Source organism: Hemiscyllium ocellatum, chromosome 17 (genome assembly GCF_020745735.1).
Source record: "Hemiscyllium ocellatum isolate sHemOce1 chromosome 17, sHemOce1.pat.X.cur, whole genome shotgun sequence".
NCBI lineage: Eukaryota > Metazoa > Chordata > Chondrichthyes > Orectolobiformes > Hemiscylliidae > Hemiscyllium > Hemiscyllium ocellatum.
The window spans coordinates 28,782,641-28,802,460 of record NC_083417.1 but is presented as its reverse complement, the minus strand read 5'-3'; the positions used below and the strand labels follow the sequence as shown (position 1 = coordinate 28,802,460).

Sequence of the window (19,820 nt, the reverse complement as noted above, 5' to 3'; positions counted from 1 at the left end):
TCTCCCTTTCTTCTTATAAAGTCCTATCTGTCGCTAGTCTCGGTGTTTCGGGTGCTTTGGACGGAATACACTCAGGTTGAAAGAAATGCTCAGTGACTAAATAAAGAATCACAGTTTATCAAACCTCTCCCTTTTTATTCCATTTGTTTGTTAGTTTTGATCCAAGAGTAGGACTTAATATAAATACCCTGATTCAAGTCCTAAAGATTTACCAATTACCTCGGCACAATAAATCAAGGTACTCCACCAGCAAATGATCCATCAGATTGCAAGGCATTTTCCTGTATAATTACCTCTGTATAAGACATGTTGCCAAAGCATTGAATTAAATGAATGATTAAATTATTGCTGACTGATTAATTTTAATGGTTGTTTATAGAAATCACAATGCAATTGTAATATTAATTTAATCAGCTGTAGTTATGAAAAAAGCTTGACTTATTTCATTGACATCCAACTTCATGTTAAGGAAGATTTCTCTTCCACTATAACTACCAATTAGTGATTTAGTTATTCATACTTGTTGTATATTCCCAATCGGGGAGCATGATTCCATCCAAAATGTTATTGCCACTGAAGCTAGCTGGTCATAGTTGACATAAGTTTCCTAATTGCCAGAAAGAACAATTCAAAGAATCCTTTTCTACATTGGTTTTGGCAGGTGATTAGTATTGAAGTACATTGCACACATAAACACAACTTCCACAAACTCAGAAACCCAAACAAGGCTGAATTATTTGCTGAAGCAGTGCCCAAAGGTGGGATGCTTCCATTCTGCCAGCCACGTGCAGAGTGGTTTTCCCTCATTGTCAATATCAGTGGCAGGTAAAAGATATTACAGGGGGATCTAAGATGGCGTCGATCTGAGAAGATCACACTGCAGAGCTTCGCATCGCAGCAGGAGCAGGACGGTCCTTTAACCCGCCCAACCCAGGTCATCAGGATTTCTTTGGGCGTTGGAAAGATTGTGGAGTCCAAAGAAACATTTAAAAATTGACTTACCTGTATTTTCAGCTGTCCAGAAATGCCTAAAAAGGGAGGAGGAGCATCCGAGGCCGGGCCTGCAGCTTAGCCTGCAGCAGCCTCGGAGCCGATTACTCTCCAGCACCTGGTGAACCAGCTCTCGAAATCTCACGAGATGCTGGGGAAACAAACTGAAGAGAAGCTAGCTCCAGTCTCTCTCATGCTGCAGAAACATGAACAGCAGCTGGGAGACCTGGAGAAGAGGTCAGATGAGGTGGAGCACAGGGTCACAGTGGTGGAAGCTGATGCCAGTTCATTCAAGGAAGAGATCCAAGCCCTGAAGACGCAGGTTCGTAATTTGCGTGACCAAGTGGATGATCTTGAAAACAGGGGCAGGAGAAAAAACATTTGGATCATTGGTCTGACTGAGGGTAAGGAAGGTGAGCGGCCTGCGGGATTTGTTGAAGATTGGCTTCTGAAGTTCCTTGACTTGGAGACTGGCATGAGAGGATTGAAGATAGAGAGGGCTCACTGGATCGCAGCGTGGAGGTCGGGTCTGGATCAACGCCCTCATCCTTTCCTGTTGCGGTTGCATCATTACCGGGATAAGGAGAGAGTCATGGAGGCTTCCAGACTCCAGGGGAAGGATCCAAAGGCCCTAATTTGCGAGGGGTCTAAGATAATGGTTTTTCAGGACTTTTCAGCGGCGGCGATACAGAAATAAAAATCGTATGATGGTCTCAAGAGAAGATTGAAGGAGCTTGGGATTCAGTACTCCCTGAGATATCTGGCAGTGCTTTGGATCACCTTAGATGGATCCATGCATCTCTTTGACACATCGGAGAAGGCAAGAGACTTTGAGGACAAACTAACCTAATTTAAACAATTGTAGAATGCATAAATATTGTTGCTTGTGTATGCGTTTATCATTCTGTAAAAGAAATGGAGGAAATCTGGTTGGAGCTTTGTTTTCCCTTTTCTTTCCTCTATTGATAATAATTTGGCTCAAGCTATGTCTGGCGGTGGTTAAGATGTACATTTTAAATTTCTAAGTTAGGACATACCAAAGGATGGATGGGGTATTCATTCCCCCTTTTTTTAAATAAAAGAATGTTTTTTATTCATATTGATATTCTATGGGGTGTTTATTCTTTTTAGCTTGTGCTTGTGATGCAGCTCTAGCTGGGAGAAGTGAAGGTAGTTGAGATGGTTAGATGCCTATTTATGGGCAGTTCGGGATGAGTAGTTGCCCCTTCGGGCAGGGGATGAGTTCCCCTACTCAGTGCTATTGGCGCTTAATATGTTGGTTTGTTTTCTGGTTTTTGTTGTTTTTTATTTTTAATAATTTTGTATGTTTGATAAATGTAGTGGTTTTAGTTTATGTAGTTTTTATATTTGGTGGACCATACGACACTAAGAGAAGTATCTGGAAGACTGTGCTTCATATAGGCCCATCTCGCTCTTAAATGTGGACTTTAAGATCCTCTCTAAGGCTCTTGCGTTAAGGCTGAAGGCTGTGTTACCCTCTATTATTAAAGAGGATCAGACGGGCTTCATAAAGGGTCGCAGATCCTCCAATAATGTTAGGAGGCTGCTTAACGTAATTCAAGCATGCCAACAACAGTCAATACAGGGATTGGTGATTTCTTTAGATGCAGAGAAGGCATTTGACCAAGTTCAGTGGCCGTACCTTTTTCTATTCTTGAGACCAGTTTGGTCTGGGCGAAGTTTTCATAAGATGGGTAAAGATTCTCTACAGTGTACCTCTCAGGGCGGTCATTACCAACAGGGTATGATCAAGCAATTTTAATATTTCTAGGGGCAGCCGACAGGGCTGTCCCCTTTCACCATTACTTTTTACGTTGGTGATTGAACCGTTGGCAGAGGCCATTTGTGGGAATCTCAATATATCAGCTCCAGAAGTGGGGTCAAAATTACATAAGATCTCGCTGTATGCAGACGATGTTCTAATTTTCTTGACAAATCCAGCAGTCTCAGTGCCTTGCTTGATACAATGCATTCACGCGTTTGGCGCTTTTTCAGGGTATAAGATTAATTTTGCTAAATCAGAGGCTATGCCTATGGGTTGCCTTACGAAAGAGTTGTCTCTTGAGAGTGACTATAGATTCCCATTTAGGTGGTCACAGGGGGGTTTTGTGTATTTGGGCATATTCATTACTCCAGTTCTGGATTGGCTGTTCAAAGCCAATTTTACTCAATTATTTGAAAAAATTAAACAAGATCTCCAAAGATGGGAGGCACTTCCAAACTCATTGATGAGCTGGATAGCACTTATGAAGATGAATATTCTCCCTCGTTTGCTGTACCCTATACGGATGCTCCCCTTGATTTTCTATAAACAAACACTCAGGAGACTGAATGGTTGGTTCAGCTCATTTATCTGGCACCGTAAATGGCCCCTCATTAAATTAGCCAAACTGCAGTTGCCTCACAGATTGAGGGGGAGGGGGGGTTGACCTTCTGGACATTAAAAATTACCAATTAAGCTCGCTTTTGACCTACATAAGTGATTGGGTTTGTGGGGACCCTCTTTCAATATGGCTAGATATCAAAGCCTCCCAGGCAAGGTGCCCCCTTACCAGTTTGCTGTTTTTGGACAAGGTGAGGGCAGTTAGGAATTATTGCCATAACCCAATAGTCATCAATACTGTTAAAGAATGGAGGGCAATTCAGCAGAGGGAAGGTAATATTGGCAAAACATCTTTGTTTACACCTTTCGTGGATATACTGGGTTTTCAACCACGTATGATAGATTCAGGATTTAAACGTTGGGCAGCTAGGGGTATATCTTGCATGGGTGATTTATTTGAGGGAGATGTAACGATGTCCTTTGATCAGTTAGTATGGAAGTTTGAGTTACCTAATAGAGACCTCTTTCGTTTTTTGCAAGTTAAGGATATTATTAAAAAAAAACACATTTTTGACTGATCCCTACAAATCTGACATAGAAAGAGGGGCACTAAGGGCTAAGAGTACACTCTCTGTCAGTACTCTATATCACCAATTGGGGGGTGCCACCCCAGATGAGTCTGATCGACTCTGCAAGATGTGGGAAAGAGAACTGGGTGTTGAATTCTCCTCAGAGGCATGGGAGGATATTTGGGACAATGCAAGGAAGATATCAATTTGCGATAGGATCATGCTTTACAGTTGAAGATTCTCCACAGGGTCGACTCAGCCCCAGACCATTTGTCAAAATTTAAACCAGGGGTATCTTCAGCATGTCCCAAGTGCAAGGTCTGTACGGGTACTCTTACCCATTGTCTTTGGTCTTGTGACAGGCTTCAAACATATTGGAGCGCTGCGGTGGGTGCAATGGAGAGGATTTTAGGTGTGGGGTGGAGAAGGACCCTATTTCTCTCCTTTTGGGCCTGCCCTTTGTATTTCCTGCAGACTCGCATAAGAAAAAACTTTTCAATATTCTTACGTTCTGTGCAAGGAAAAATATCTTGGTAGGTTGGATACCAGAAAACCCCCCCAGGCCTGTGGAAGATTGTTATGGAACATATTCCCCTGGATTTTCTCACAAATGTGGTACACCACAAAGCTGAGAATTTTTATAAGACATGGCAACCCTTTTTGAAATACCTGGACATAGATTTATGTGCCACACTAACCAGGGCTTTTATATAGCTTTAACGATTATGTTTCTTTAGATTAGATTAGACTTACAGTGTGGAAACAGGCCCTTCGGCCCAACAAGTCCACACCGACCCGCCGAAGCGCAACCCACCCATACCCCCACATTTACCCCTTACCTAACACTATGGGCAATTTAGCTTGGCCAATTCACCTGACCCGCACATCTTTGTGACTGTGGGAGGAAACCGGAGCACCCGGAGGAAACCCACGCAGACACGGGGAGAACGTGCAAACTCCACACAGTCAGTCACCTGAGTCGGGAATTGAACCCGGGTCTACAGGCGCTGTGAGGCAGCAGTGCTAACCACTGTGCCACCGTGCCGCCCACCACTGTGCCACCGCGCCGCCCACGTGAGTTCAATAACCAGGGAGGAGGAACTGTGAATGTATGAGTGTTTTGTTTGGCTGGGCTGAGTTATTACTATTTATTTGTTTGTTGTTAGGTATTTATTTAGTTAGTTAAATAGCTAGTTCAGGTTTTTTTTTTAATTTTATACTTCTCTATATATGTTTACACATTCGTTTAGGAGGGTGGGTTGGGGAAGTTTTTTTTATTATTTGGGTTTAGTTTTGTACTGTTTTGAATTGCATTGTTTTGTATTTGTTGTAATATTTAAACATTTTTTTTCTTAATAAAAATATATTATAAAAAAAGATATTACAAATCATTTACTGGTACTGGTGAAATACAAAGGTGGGACACTGACAGCTGGAAGTTAAGCAACATGATTGATTCTCTTGTTACTTCAATGAGTGTTCATCAAAGACACCAGTTATTCATTTTTTAATTTTGGTGCATCCCAAATGTGAAATTAAACTGAATCTTGACTTAGAAACCCAAGACATTATATATGAAGTCACTGCTGGAGCGGTGTGCAAAGGAATTGGCTTTGCAACATGTTCACTTGTCCTGTAGGGACCTCACACATTCCTCTCCAAATGTTGAAATCTTTTGATGACAGAGCCTTTTACCTTCTGCATTTGGATCTCTCCAAGTTTGTTTTATTTTTTCTTCTCCATATAGTGGGAGCTACTTTACAAACTCTGAGATTGGCTTTCAGAGTGGCTTTCTATCTGACTTCAGGATGCCTCAAGGTGTGAGTTCCTGTGCTCAGCTGATGTGAAATATTACCTTTGGTTTCAGAAGTCCTCCACGCAAAACACATGGCTGACCGAGCAACGTTGACTTCTGATCAACATGTTCTTGAAACCAGGTATGAGGCATTTTGTAGGAACTATAGGTCTTTCTGTCCGGACATCAGATATTGCAGATAGAGCAATATGCAAGGCGTCTACTCGCTTAGTGTGGCACTGTAGGTTGTGCATGCCTTATAGCCACAGAGATATGATGAGAAAGCCACTGACTGCCTGGTCATAAATCAGCTTTTGAGACAAATTTCATGCTTTCTCCAAAGTCTGTGAATTTGCCAGTCAAATACTTACCTTGCTTTTGCAAAGGAATAGACACTGTTAGCATTTTTCAGACAATGGGCAATTTTATTATGCAACATCGTGTTGTGGGAGATTAAATTCCCAAAATAACATTAAGAATCGAGTTGAGTGTTGCTAAAAAAAAATCACTCATGGGAAATGGGCAACTCCGACTGGTCAGCATTTATTTCTCACCTTTAGTTGCCTTTGAGAAGGCGGTGGTCAGCTGCCTTCTCAAACCGTTTTGATTCAAAGCTTTAGGTAGACCCACAATGTCATTACGGGGGGAATTCCAGGAGTTTGACCTAGAGACACTGAAGGAACAGCAATATATTTCCAAGTCAGGATTGGGAGTGACTTGGAGGGAAACTTGCATGTAATGGTGTACCCATGTATCTGTTGCTCCTGCCCTTCTGTGAGTTTGGAAGGTGCTGTCTAAGGACTTTGGTGAAGTTCTGCAGCACATCTTGTAGATGGTACACACTGCAGAAATGAAAGAGGTCTGCAGGCTTGGTAAAGGCATCAACTAATGAATCAGAAGCTGATGTATGTAGGAGCTCACAGGGTTAGGAAACTCATCAGTTTCTTCAGATTAATCTGGAGTCAGGGCAGTAGATGCCATAGCTACAAGAACATTTCCATAGCTCCACCCTATACAAACAAAATGGAAATGAATCTGACTGTGATAGTCATTGTGGTATTTCCCTTTGGTCCACAGCAAGAACATTTTGTGCAATTCTCAGTAGGATTGCCTCTGTTCTTACAGACTCTTACAATGTGGATTTCATACCAGATGAGGAACAGTTGGTAGGATCTTTGTGATGCATCAAATTCAGAAAAAAGTGCTGCAACAGATCAAGAACTTCAACATGGTGTTCATAGACCTGATCAAGGACTTTGACACAATGAAGGGTTTCCTGATGAAGGGCTTTTGACGGAAACGTCGACTCTCCTGCTCCTCAGATGCTGCCTGACCTGCTGTGCTTTTCCAGTGCCACCCTTTTTTGACAATCGTCTTGAGACCTGTGGGAGGTACTACATGAATATAGCTGCCCTGAAATGATTATTGGGTTCTTCCACTTATTTGATGATGGCATGATATCCAGTACAGTGCAGAACGGTGTTATCAGATGTTCTTATTCTCACTAAGCAGGGCTACGTAATGCCCCCAGTTCGGTTTGCCAAACTACTTTTCAGCCATGGCCTTATAAGCACTCAAATCTTGACTCACACAATAAGCTCAGGACAGATGACAGCTTCCTCAATTTGGAAAGACTCATAACTCAGATGAAGATTACAGAACAAATTCTTGTTTGTGATGGCTGTTCTGTCATTTTGCGCACCCTGAGGGACATGCAGCTGTTTCTTGACACTCCAGGACAATCTCATATAAAAACACCAAAGGTTTATATCAAATTCCTGTATTGTTTTAATAGACACAACAGATAGTATTACTCAGTTTAAAAAGCAGACAAAGGAATCGTTACCAATGTCTTCAAACTGTAATATCATCATATAACATAATTCCCATGATTTTAGCTAAAATTCATTAAAAAGCCAATTTTCTAACTTCATGTTCCACCTACCTGCTTAACCATGTAATAAATAACAATGATGATGAAGACCACTTGTGCCCCAATGATGGAAGAGTAATTCTGGTCCACGTAGTGATAGAGGCGGATAATTTCCATTTGCATATTGCCCAGGAAGACACCTGAAAAATAAATTTATAGCTGATGAGGATTTCAACATATTAAAGGTTGGTCAAGCGTTTGTGTACTGCTCATCACTAAATATAAGAACATAGCAATAAGCATTACATGACTTCAAAAAAGGTTTCTGGCTGCATCATTTCATTATAACTATTTCAAAAAGACATTCAAAATTAGCAAAAGTTCTGAAATATCAAGAACAGAGCACATTGAGTCTTAGATCAGAGGTATTAATCAGCTGTTCCATATCTTAAATGATTTTACACCTGAACGTATTTCATACTAACAGGCTTCATTCATCAAGCACCTAGTTCACACATTATCAATTCATAACTTCACTCTATTCTCCTCCAACCATTTCATGGATATACACAAAAACTTTTACAAAGCAGTTGACATTTGATGTAGTCTCTCAATGGGATAGAATGCCTGACAATTAGGGACTTCCCTGAAAGGCAAATCTCAGCATTTGTTGGATGGCCTTCAGAGGCTCAGGAATGTCATGTAGCTCCCATGTAATCCCTGAGCCACCACTGAATTCCAAATTCTTATTTAACCTATTTTTATGATCAACCTGTTCAGGGATGTTACTGCACATTTCTGGAGCAGGTGGAAGTTAAATCTTGGTCTGCCAGAATAGGAACACTACCACTGCCATTGCATGCGCCTAAATAAAATCATTCACAAATGGAAAGATTTTTGCACTTGTCTGTTCCTGCCTCCAACTTCAACAAGAGGTTTTCATGCCACTGGGAGATTGCAATGTGGCCCACCCTATGATGAGGTAGACCCAACTTGTTCCTGTGTTGAGAAGCTGGATTAACAAGATTTGAGAAGATTTGTAGCTGAGATTGAGGTTCTGGGTGTAGGTGTGCTCGCTGAGCTGGAAGGTTCATTTTCAGATGTTTCGTCACCATACTAGGTAACATCTTCAGTGAGCCTCCGGAGATCTCCAGAGGCTCACTGAAGATGTTACCTGGTATGGTGATGAAACATCTGAAAATGAACCTTCAAGCTCAGCGAGCAAACCTACACCCAGGCTGGATTAAACTCTGTCCAAGACTGCTAGCCCTGAACAATGGAATTAATCAGAGGTATCCATAGCTTCCTCTTAACGGGAAAAGTAACCAAAACAGATAGAGTTACAATATACGTTTTGAAGCAGTCTGTAGATGTATGAAACTCACCCCTCACCATGAATTTGTTGATTATATGCCCATTGAGTAGAAATTATGACAATAGATCTCTAAATTTTGTATCTATCCTCCACATGACATTTGTCCAAATCAAATGTGTAAATATCATATTCTTACTTCACTTAACTGTCATTGGTCAGTTCTTCTCCTCATCCCATTCCCTTAGTAGTAAATGTATAATATATAATAAAAGCTTTGTCTCTTACCAATTGCGTTCATCTCCAGCATCAGTGTGACTACACAGAACAGGTTTACATTTGCATTGTAGACTGTGAACTCCACAAAGATGGCTCTGGTGTACATGTCAACCCAAGTGTTTTCCTTCAGGTAGTTAATAACTCTTTGGAGAAAAATACAAAACATCACATATCTCATTGGAATATTTGAAATAAACTGACAAAACATATACTTTTGTGAAGAAATCTACAATTGCATGTCAAAGCGAAAACACGAGCCAAAAGCATTGGCTCTGCCTCTTTAGGAAGTTAAAGGCTGTAAGTGAACCAGTGGGGAATAAATAGCCAATAGCCAAAAATATGGTGTGATTGGCCCAGAAGAATAAGACAGCTGGAGCTCCAGCTCTGTGTGTTTATGGATTTCCAGATGGAAAGTGTTTGGAGTATTGGCTGTGACAGATTCAAGCTTGGCTACAATCTCAACCATGAATGGACAGCCTGCGAACACACAATCTCGAGTCTTGGACATGAAGATTAGACTCTTAGAAGAAAGTTGGAAGGGCTGCACCTTGGAGACGTGGGACCAATGTCTATTCAGAAACAGTAGGTCCATGAAGAGAAAGTCAGAAATAATTGAAGGAACTTGCAAAATACAGTTGCTGACGATCTTCATTCCCACAAGGGAGTAAAACTTGAACACTTGAAACTAGGAAGAATTCATGAAATAGACTCAGTATTAATCCAATCGAAAACTACAAACAGGTTCTTAAAACTACTCAGAATTGTAGCAATTAACAAACTCCTTCAGGAATTGGCTCTTTACTATAGTTTCATTATTCACACTTTCATAACTGACTTGGATAAGAACCAGATATCGTAAACTTGATTATGAGATATAACTGCGTGGGAAACCCTCTAGCTGATTAGGAACTGGATAATATCCTTCAAGTCGTGGGTTTCAGAGGTTCAACTCTTTGTCGGGCAATATTCCAAACTGAAACTATACTCTTTTCTTTTAAACTCCCTCAGCAATTTATTCACAGCTTCCTGCATCAGATGTCTCAGACCACATCTGGTGCAGTGAATGAATCCAACAGATAGCATGCTGTTTGTTAATTCACAATGCAATCCCAGAGGGAAGTCATAAAGCAGATGGCTTGTGCTCTGCAACTGAGCTGTAATTATTTCCAGAAAGCTTTGGTTCAGAATGACATAGCTATTTCATTTTGTTTATGCAGAAACCAGTTGCTGCAGTAAGGTTTATGGGAGAAGCTCACCATTAGAGCACAGATGTGGCATACAACGTGGTCTCAGTTATCTTTCCATCCCCAGGATTCATTGTATGAAGGAGGTAATGTTTACCTACATTATGCATGACAGATTAAGTATAATGTGGATAGATGTGAGGTTTTCCACTTTGGGAGCATATCAGGAAGGCAGATTATTATCTGAATAGCAACAGGTTGGACAAAGGTGGAGGTGCAAAGAGACCTGGGTGTCCTCGTGCACCAGCTGCTGAAAGTAAGCTTGCAGCAAGCAGTGAAGAAGGCAAATGATATACAGCACGGAATCAGATCTTTCAGTCCAACTCATCTACACTGACCAAGTTTCCAAAATTAACCAGCCCCACTTTCCTGCATTTGGCCGATATCCCTCCAAATCTTTTCTGTTCAACCTGTCCAAATTCTTTTATATGTTGTAACTGTATCTGCTGGAAAAGCGCAGCAGGTCAGGCAGCATCAAAGGAGCAGGAGAATCGACCTTATGCCCGAAACGTTGATTCTCCTGCTCCTTTGATGCTGCTTGACCTGCTGCGCTTTTCCAGCAACACATTTTTCACCTCTGATCTCCAGCATCTGCAGTCCTCACTTTCTCATAACTGTATCTGCATCAACCATTTCCTCTGACAGTTCATTCCACATGCAAACCACCTCGGTGTGATAAGGCTATCCCTCAGGTCCCTTTTAAATCTTTCTCCTCTCATCTTAAAAATATGCCCCTAGTTTTGAACTTCCCCATCCTATTCACCTTATCTATGCTCCTCATGATTCTATAATCCTCTTTGAGGTCACTCCTCAACCTCCTATGCTCCAGTGAAAAAGGTCCCTGCCTCTCCCTATCACTCCAACGCTCCAACCCCATCGTGGCAAATCTCTTCTCAGCTCTCTCCAACTTAATCGTATCATTCCTATAGCAGGGCAACCAGAACTGCACACAGTACTCAAAAAGTGGCTTCACCAACATTCAGTACAACCTCAACATGACATTCCAACCCCTATACTCAATGAGAAATGAAGACAAGCATTCTAAACACCTTCTTAACCACCCTGCCTATCCGTGACACAACTTTCAAAGAACTATGTATCTAAACACCTTGGTCTCTCTGTTCTACAACACTACCCAAGGATCGAGAGTGTGGCGCTGGAAAAGCACAGCAGGTCAGGCAGCATCCGAGGAGCAGGGGAATCGATGTTTCAGGCATAAGCCCTACCCAAGGCCCTGATTCTAATTGTATAAATCCTATCCTTGTTTGTTTTACAAAAATGCAATACATTGTATTTATCCAACTTAAACTCCATCTGCCACTCCTCAGCCCATTGGCCAAATTGATCAAGATCTCTTTCTAATCTTAGATAACCTTCTTCACTGTCGCCTATGTTTATAATGAGGTCAGCCAAGTAGACCTCATAGTATATGAATTCCCTGATTGAGTCTGTTAATCTGGTCTAGGCAGGGAGCCCTGGCTGACAAATAAGAACAGGGTGTCAGACATCCTGTTCATTCTGAGAGCTGTCTCAGAGGGAGCTGGATCAGTGTCAAGGACTCTCTCCATACAAATAAATGGTGACCGTGATGCGATACTGTCCTCTGTAGACTTAATTCAGACTATACCACCAATTTTGGTGTAATCCGTAAACTTAATGAGCATGCCTCCTAACTTCTCATCCAAATTGTTTACACAAAGGACAAACAAAACTGGACCCAGCACAGATCCATGCAGAATATCGCTGGTCACAGGCCTTCAGTTCGAAAAACAACCCTCCATCAACTCTCTCTGTCTCTTACCGTCAACCCAATTTTGTATCCAATTGGCAAGCTTTCCCTGAATCTCATGTCATCTAATTTTACTAATTAGTCTACCATTCAGATGCTTGTCAAAAGCTTCACTAAAGTCCATGTAGACAATGTCGACTGTTCTGCCTTCATCAATCTTATTGGTTACATCCTCAAAAAACTGAAGCAAGTTTGTGAAACACTGTTTCCCTCACAAAAAGCCGTGCTGACCAGTCCTAATCAGTCCTTGCTTCTCCACTGCCTGTAAATCCTATCTCTCAGAATCCCATCGAACAACTTACCCACCACTGGTGTCAGACTCACAGGTCTATAGTTCCCAGACTTCTCCTTGTAGTCTTTCTTAAGTAAAGAAACAACATTAGTCACTCTTGCAGTTCTCTGGCACCTCATCCATGGCTGTAAATGATACAAATATCTCTGCTGGGTCCCTGAAATTTCTTCCTTAATTTCCCACATTGTCCTGGGATATGGAGCAGGGATGTGTTGCAATTGTACAAGGTTTTGGTGAGACCACACTTAGAGTACAGTTTTGGTCTCCTTATGTAATGAAAGATGTTCTGGCTGTGGAGGTTTTCCAAACTGATTCCTGGGATTGGCAGGACTAATGTATGAAGACAGGCTGGATTGGTTAGGACTACATTTATTGGTGGTTAAATGGATTGGGAGGGATCTCATAGAAACCTGTAAAATTCTAACAGACTAAATATAGGAATAATGTTTCTGATGACCAGGGAGTCCTGAACCAGGGGTCACAGTTGAAGAATACAGTGGTAGGCACACTGAGCTGAAAGGTTCATTTCCAGACTTTTTGTTACCTTACTAGGTAACATCTTCAGTGAGCCTCATGCAAAGCAATGCTGAAAATTCATGCTTCCTATTTATATGTTTGGGTTTCTTTGGATTGGTGATGTCATTTCTTGTGATAATGTTATTTCCTGTGGTAATGTTATTACTTGTCCCTTTTCTCAGAGCGTGGTAGATAGAGTCTAACTCAAAGTATGGCATTCAAACCGGAACTCTACCAACAAACACATCGAGTTAGACCCCATCTACCACCGACTGAGAAAATGAACTGGAAGTGACTTCGCCACAGGAAATAACATCACCACAGGAAATGATATCACCAACCCAAAGAAACCCAAACACATAAATAGAAAGCAGGAATTTTCAGCATTGCTTTGCATGAGGCCACTGAAGATGTTACCTAGTAAGGTAACAAAACGTCTGGAAATGAACCTTTCAGCGAGCAAACCTATATCAAAAACCTCAACCTGAGCTACAAACCTTCCAAAACTCGCTAAGTGGTAGGCATTTGGGACTGAGATGAGGAGAGTTTATTCAGAGAGTGATGAACTTGGAAATTCTCTACCAGAGAAGGTGGTTAATGGCAAAATGTTTTAATAAAGGAAATACAGTTCTAAGGGCAATAGGGATCAAAGGGTATGAGGGGAAAGCTGGAACAGCATATTGTGTTGGGATGATCAGCCGTGATCACATTGATGGGAGAGCAGGCTTGAAGGACTGAATAGCCTACACCGGCTTCTATTTTCTATGATTCTATGAGAAATGCTATCCCCATTCTGATTAAAAATGTAATTGTGATCAACTGCATGATGATGTGGACAAGTGAATTATTCAAAGCAATTACAGCATTTTGAATAAACAATGAATGTAAAACCTCTACATTTCTACTTCAGAATCAAGTAAGGCATTCTGTAGGTGTGAAATGCAGCAAGTGTAATTGCACATTGCATGATCAAATTGGATAAGGAATAGTTAACAGTTACAGAGCATGGTGTGAAGATGCAAAGCTTTGAACAATTGTGAGGCATTGCATTTTGGTAGGGCAAATCAGAGCAGGATTTATACACTTAATAGGGAGGTCCTGGGGATTGTTGCTGTACAAAGAGACTTTGGAGATCAGTTTCATAGTTCCTTGAACATGGAGTCACAGGTAGCCAGGGTAGTGAAGAGGGTGTTGGGTATGTTTGCCTTTACTGGTCACTGCATTGAGTATGGGAGTTGAGAGGTCATGTTGCAGCTTACATCGGTTAGGCAACTTTTGGAATATAGTGTTCAATTCTGGTCTTCCTGCTATTGGATGCTGTGAAACTTGAAAGGGCTCAGAACAGATTTACAAGGGTATTGCCAAGTTGAGATTTTGAGCTATAGGGAAAGGCTGAATAGCCTGTGTCTGTTTTCCCCGGAGTGTCACAGGCTGAGGAGTGATTTTATAGAGGTTTATAAAATCATGACGGCTATGGATAGGGTCTTTTTCCCAGGGTAGGGGAGCCCAAAACTAGATAGTATAGATTTAAGGTGAGAGGGGAAAGTCTTCAGAGGGACCTAAGCAGCACATTTTTATGTAGTGGGTGGCGCCTGTATGAAATGAGCTGGCAGAGCAAGTAATAGAGGCTGGTACAATTACAACACTAAAAGGCTTCTGGATGGGTACATGATTAGGAAGAGTTAGAGAGATAGGGAGCAAATGCTGGCAAAAGACTAAATTAATTTAGGATAGCTGGTCTGCATGGACGAGTTGGACTGAAGGGTCTGTTTCCATGTTGCACAACTCTATAACTCAGTGTGTGATGGAAGCAGGATAAACTATTGCAAGTAATTCTTATAATAATTCTTAGAACATTACAGCGCAGTACAGGCACATCGGACCTCGATGTTAAGGCAAGGTTGTTCAGATTGGCTCTAAACTAACTGGAGTTCAGTAGAATGAGAGATGATTTTATTACAGACATAGAGTCATAGAGATCTACAGCACAAAAAAGGTATATGGCTTATTAAATCTGCAGCAATCAAAAACACCCATTTTCCAGCATTTGGGCCATAGCTGTCTATGGCCTGGCTTTGCAAGTGTACATCTAAATGCTTCTTCAATGTTATGAAGGTTTCTGCCTCTACCATCCTTACAGGTAATGAGTTCCAGATTCCCATTGAAACTTTGCCCTTAGCTTAAACCTATGTTCCACATCATTGAGCCCTCAACGAAGAGGCAATGTTTCAACATTGAAACACTCAAGATTCAGAGGTTGTGAACCAATGCTCCCTCTCAGCAGTGCAGCTAGTCCTGGGAGCTACTGCCACACATGGACTTCGAAGCTCTCTGTCATGGCAGGAATAATTAGACAGAATGAAGGTTCAAACAAGTACATGCTGCAAGGATGTTTCCCTTTGTGGAAGAATGTAGAATTAACAGTATAGTTTTAGAATAAAGAGTCTCTTCTTCAAAACAGAGATTCTCTCAGACTTTGGAATTTCTTACCTCAGTGTGCTGCAGTGGGTGAATAATTGAATGTTTTAAAAGCTGCACTGGACATATTTTGAATTCTAGAGGAGTCAAAGGTTGGGGTTACAGAGAAGAAAGTGGAGTTGAAATCAAGTTTGATGGTGGGGCAGGTTGAGTCTTCATGTAACCCACTGCAGCTCCTATTTCTTATGTTTTTATGTCTTTCAGTAGAAGCATACAGATAGGATATTTCTCATCCTACAATGAAAATTCTTCACAAACAGAATCCTTTAATTTTCCATTCTCTCTTTGAAATATTAATTACCTGTCTGCAGTTTTGTTTTCTGTTCCCAACTCAGCCACAAAGCCGCCTCCTCGGTAAAGAGCGATCTTTCCCCAAACTGGATATCCTTTCAGCTGTGTCTCACTCTGGTAATGCCAGGCAGAAGCTAACCAGAGAGATTCTGTGTTTACACTGAAATTCCCTTTATTTCCAAAGTCCAACATATCTTCATCACCATAGGAGTAAAGAGCACGACACTCCTGAATACTATCTACTAATCTTGTTGGCACAGGGCAAGGAGTTGGTTTGATTCTGACCTGTCGAATGCGAGGACTTCCAAGCAACTTTGAATTCCCATCAGTTATAAATCCTGGTTAGAAAATACACAGTGATTTTCAAGTCACTCTAAAGATTTACTTACAATTTTTAAGATGGTGACTTAGAGAATGAATATCAAATGATCCCTACTGTTAGATTTTTTTAGACACATTACGCACTGTACTTACTAAAGTAATGTATTTCCAGAATTATAAAAATTTTGGACATATTAACAAGGCTAAAGCCAGAAGTTCAGAGTGGATAATCAACCTCAGCCTCTTCTTGAGCTCCTTAAAATGACACATGCCAATTGCCAATCTTCATCCAATTTGATCCATTCCACTCACTAACTAAAAATGGCTGAAAGCACTGTATCCTGCAATGGGCCCTGACAACAATCTGCAAATAGTAGTGAAGGCTTGTGCTCCAAAACTAACCATTGCCCTAGCTAAGTTGTTCCAGTACAACAGTTGATGTATCTAATAACATTGAAAATTGTCCAGGTATGCCTTGTCCACAAAAAGAAAGGAAAAAATCCAATATGGCTAATTATCACCTCATCAACCTCCTTTTGATCAACAGTAAAATGATGGAAAGTATCATTGACAGTTCTGACAAGAGTCACTAACACACAATAATCTGTTCATTGAAGCTCAGTTTGGATTTCACCAGGGCCACCCAGCTCCTGACCTCATCACTGCCTTAGTCCAAACATGGGCAAAATCGATTAACTTCAGAGGTGAGCTGAGAGTGACTGCCCTTGACATCATGACACCATTTATCTGAGTGTGGAATCAAGGACCCCTGGTAGAATTGAAGTCAATGGAATCGGGGTAAGTCTCTCTTCTGGTTGGAGCCATATGCAGCACAATAGACGATGATTATGGTCAATCATCTCAGTCCTGGGACATTGCTACAAGAGCTCCTCAGGATAATGTCCTAGGATCACCCATCTGTGGTTGCTTTTACAATGAACTTCCCGCCTCTATAAGTTTAGAAGTGAAGATGTAATTGCTGGAACTCCCTAACAGACAGTTGGTGTTCCTGGGTCCAAAAGGCTGTAATAGTTCAAGAAGGCAGCTCACCGCCATCTTCTTAACAGCAATTAGGATCGACAGCAAAGTTTGGCCATACCAGTAATAACTATATCCCAGAAAACAGCAGAAAAGGAAGATACTAGGGCCAAATAATTTCAATTATTCAACATATTAAAAAATACAACAGGTCTAATGCTGGATCTCAAATGGGCTAATTTTGGATTGGAAGTCTAAGGACCAATACCAAATATTCTGTCCACAGCATGCTTACCATGAATTCATATATTTTCTTTCAATATTATCTTAGGATTACCTTCGTATGGTCCATATAAGTTGGGTAATAAAATTTCATTAGCCCAGATATAAAAGTCGTTAACAGCCAGGGATCCATTGAACTTCCTGGTAAAACTATCATTGAGAGCTTTGTTTAAATAAAATGAATGAGGGCTTCGTTCTCCATAAGCAATAATTGCCAACACAACGAGAAATCCCACGTGAGCTAAAATAAGCAAAAAACTGTATGAGAAAGTTCAAAGAACCTAGTTTCATTTTTGTCAAGTAGGTCAATCTAATTTAAAAATCATAATGTCACTTGTATGACTGGAAAATGCTGCTTTATTGGATACCTGTGGTTCATAAATTCTGATTTATTCATTGGATCTTTCTGGTCATCAACAAGTAGACGAAATACACAAAAGTGACTAAAGTAGCAGCAGTTTGGCCAAAATGTAAAATGTTAAACATTCAAGCAACCAGTGCCGCATTTGAAAGAGCAATACTCAACCCATTTCTATAATACTCATATATTTAATAATTGCCTGATTTAGTATTTAAATTAATATTTGCATGATCTACTTGGCTCTAATTTAGAAGATTTGATCAAAATTCCAGCAAATTGACCTTTTGTAAAATAACAACATATTGGTATCATTGCCTGCAATTGTCTCTCTGTTTCTTTCTCTAAATTCTTGTTTTCTACTACTTTTCTTTTTTACTGGTCTCCAGTTCTCTCTCTCCCCAACTGTTCTTTTCTGCAGAATTTTTGATCCTTATGTTTTTTCTCTCTCTCTTTCTGTCAGTTTTGAGGTACAAGCCCTGGGTACTCCTTTGATGCCTACAGCAATATTGCAGGTGGACATTTGCCGCAGAATGTAGTGCCTAGTATGCAGTTTGCCTGTAAAACAAGCAAGCCATCATCTTTTCAATCGAATATTAAAAATGTCTAGCTTTTGGACAGCTGAAATTTTGGGTATTGTACCCGTTTGCTCTTCAGGTGCCTTGATATATGTTCTTCCCTTGGCTAGATCAAGGCAAGGTCAACACGCCCTTGGGACAAGTGAGATCATTAAGCAGCCTCTTAAGGAATTGAACCAACAACAGAACAAAATTTCTGCCGTGGGCAGAGGAGAGAGGCCCATCTGAAATTCACCAAATCCTACTCCTTGAGTGGGAAAGGAGTGCATTTCTATTTGGAACTCTCCCATCACATGATATACCTCACTCTGGGTTTCTCCACACCCCTTTACTACTAGTGAAAACAGAAACTGCTGGAAATCACTTCAGGTCAGGCAGCATTCATGAAGAGAGAACAAAATAGTTTGAGTCTAGATGACTCTTTATTCGCTCTGCACAGTTAGCAATTCCACCTTTTTGATGATTAAACCTGATAGTTTAATAATGTGCTAACTAACTACATTGTTACCTTCATTGCAACAGTAACTACACATTAACAAGCATTTCATTGGCTGTAAAGCACTGTATGATATCCTAATGTCATTGAAAGCATCAACTAAGTTCACATTTTTCTTCCTGCAAGTTGTCTGTATTTCCAGGTTTATCTGTCTAATTTTGGTCTTCAATCGTTTGGTTTAATCTTTCCTTCTCAAAAATTATTGTGACTATAATCATAAATAGAAAGATTATTTACGTACCAAATATATCTTTAATAAAATCATACAGTTTCTTTTCTTTGAGGTGCTGTGCTTTCATTTTCTCCACATGTTTCACTGACGGTGGCTTGTAAATACCGGCATCTGACCTTTTTGTATAGTTGGGAGTTACCACATTGAGATCCTCATCTAATAAAATACTTTGCATGAATTGGTTGAAATGTTGGACAGAGAATATGTTTCATAGTAAGACTAAAACATAAGCACTGATATGTATGATATTTGTCCTCATTTATACTCATGTTGATACTTCTCGTACACCTACAATGTGTTACTGACACTTATGATGTTGTGTAACCACAATACCCATTTTGCTTTGGATTGAAATTCCTGGAATGGTTTTGAAAGCCCCACAATCATTAAGGAAACTGTAGATTTCAGATTTGGACTTTGTGGGCAAGGGCTAGCATGGTAAAAGATCTGGTGGCCCTCAGGTTAAATCACCACCAATCGCTTTTCTCTCTAATGAGAGAGCAGCCCCTATGGTCTGGTAAGATTATGGTGACACAACAACAACACACCATATAGATTATTTTGTGAAGCTGCAATTCCAAAGATACAGCACTATGGAACCATGTTATCTTACTGATTATACTGAACAACATATTAACTTTTACTTCACAGAATTTAACAAAGACAATCAAAATATGGATGCACGTGGTTTTTCTTGTCCTGACTACTGGGTTGGGGTTTCTTCATACTTCAGTTCTGTAGTGAGTTCCATATAGTTTTGTTTATAGTGATGGGCTTTCTAAGTGGACTAGTCTGTGTACATC

The 19,820-nt window shown here is 40.6% G+C and overlaps 1 protein-coding gene across 1 annotated transcript in view; it reads right to left on the bottom strand.

Annotated features, from left to right (window-relative positions):
- The window catches only part of LOC132824062 (polycystin-1-like protein 2), a 111,479-nt gene that overhangs the window by 19,366 nt on the left and 72,293 nt on the right, over positions 1 to 19,820 (bottom strand). The window contains 5 exon segments of the mRNA XM_060838330.1: positions 7,644 to 7,771; positions 9,172 to 9,305; positions 15,783 to 16,110; positions 17,409 to 17,594; positions 19,027 to 19,173. Coding sequence (XP_060694313.1) covers positions 7,644 to 7,771; positions 9,172 to 9,305; positions 15,783 to 16,110; positions 17,409 to 17,594; positions 19,027 to 19,173 — 923 coding nt within the window.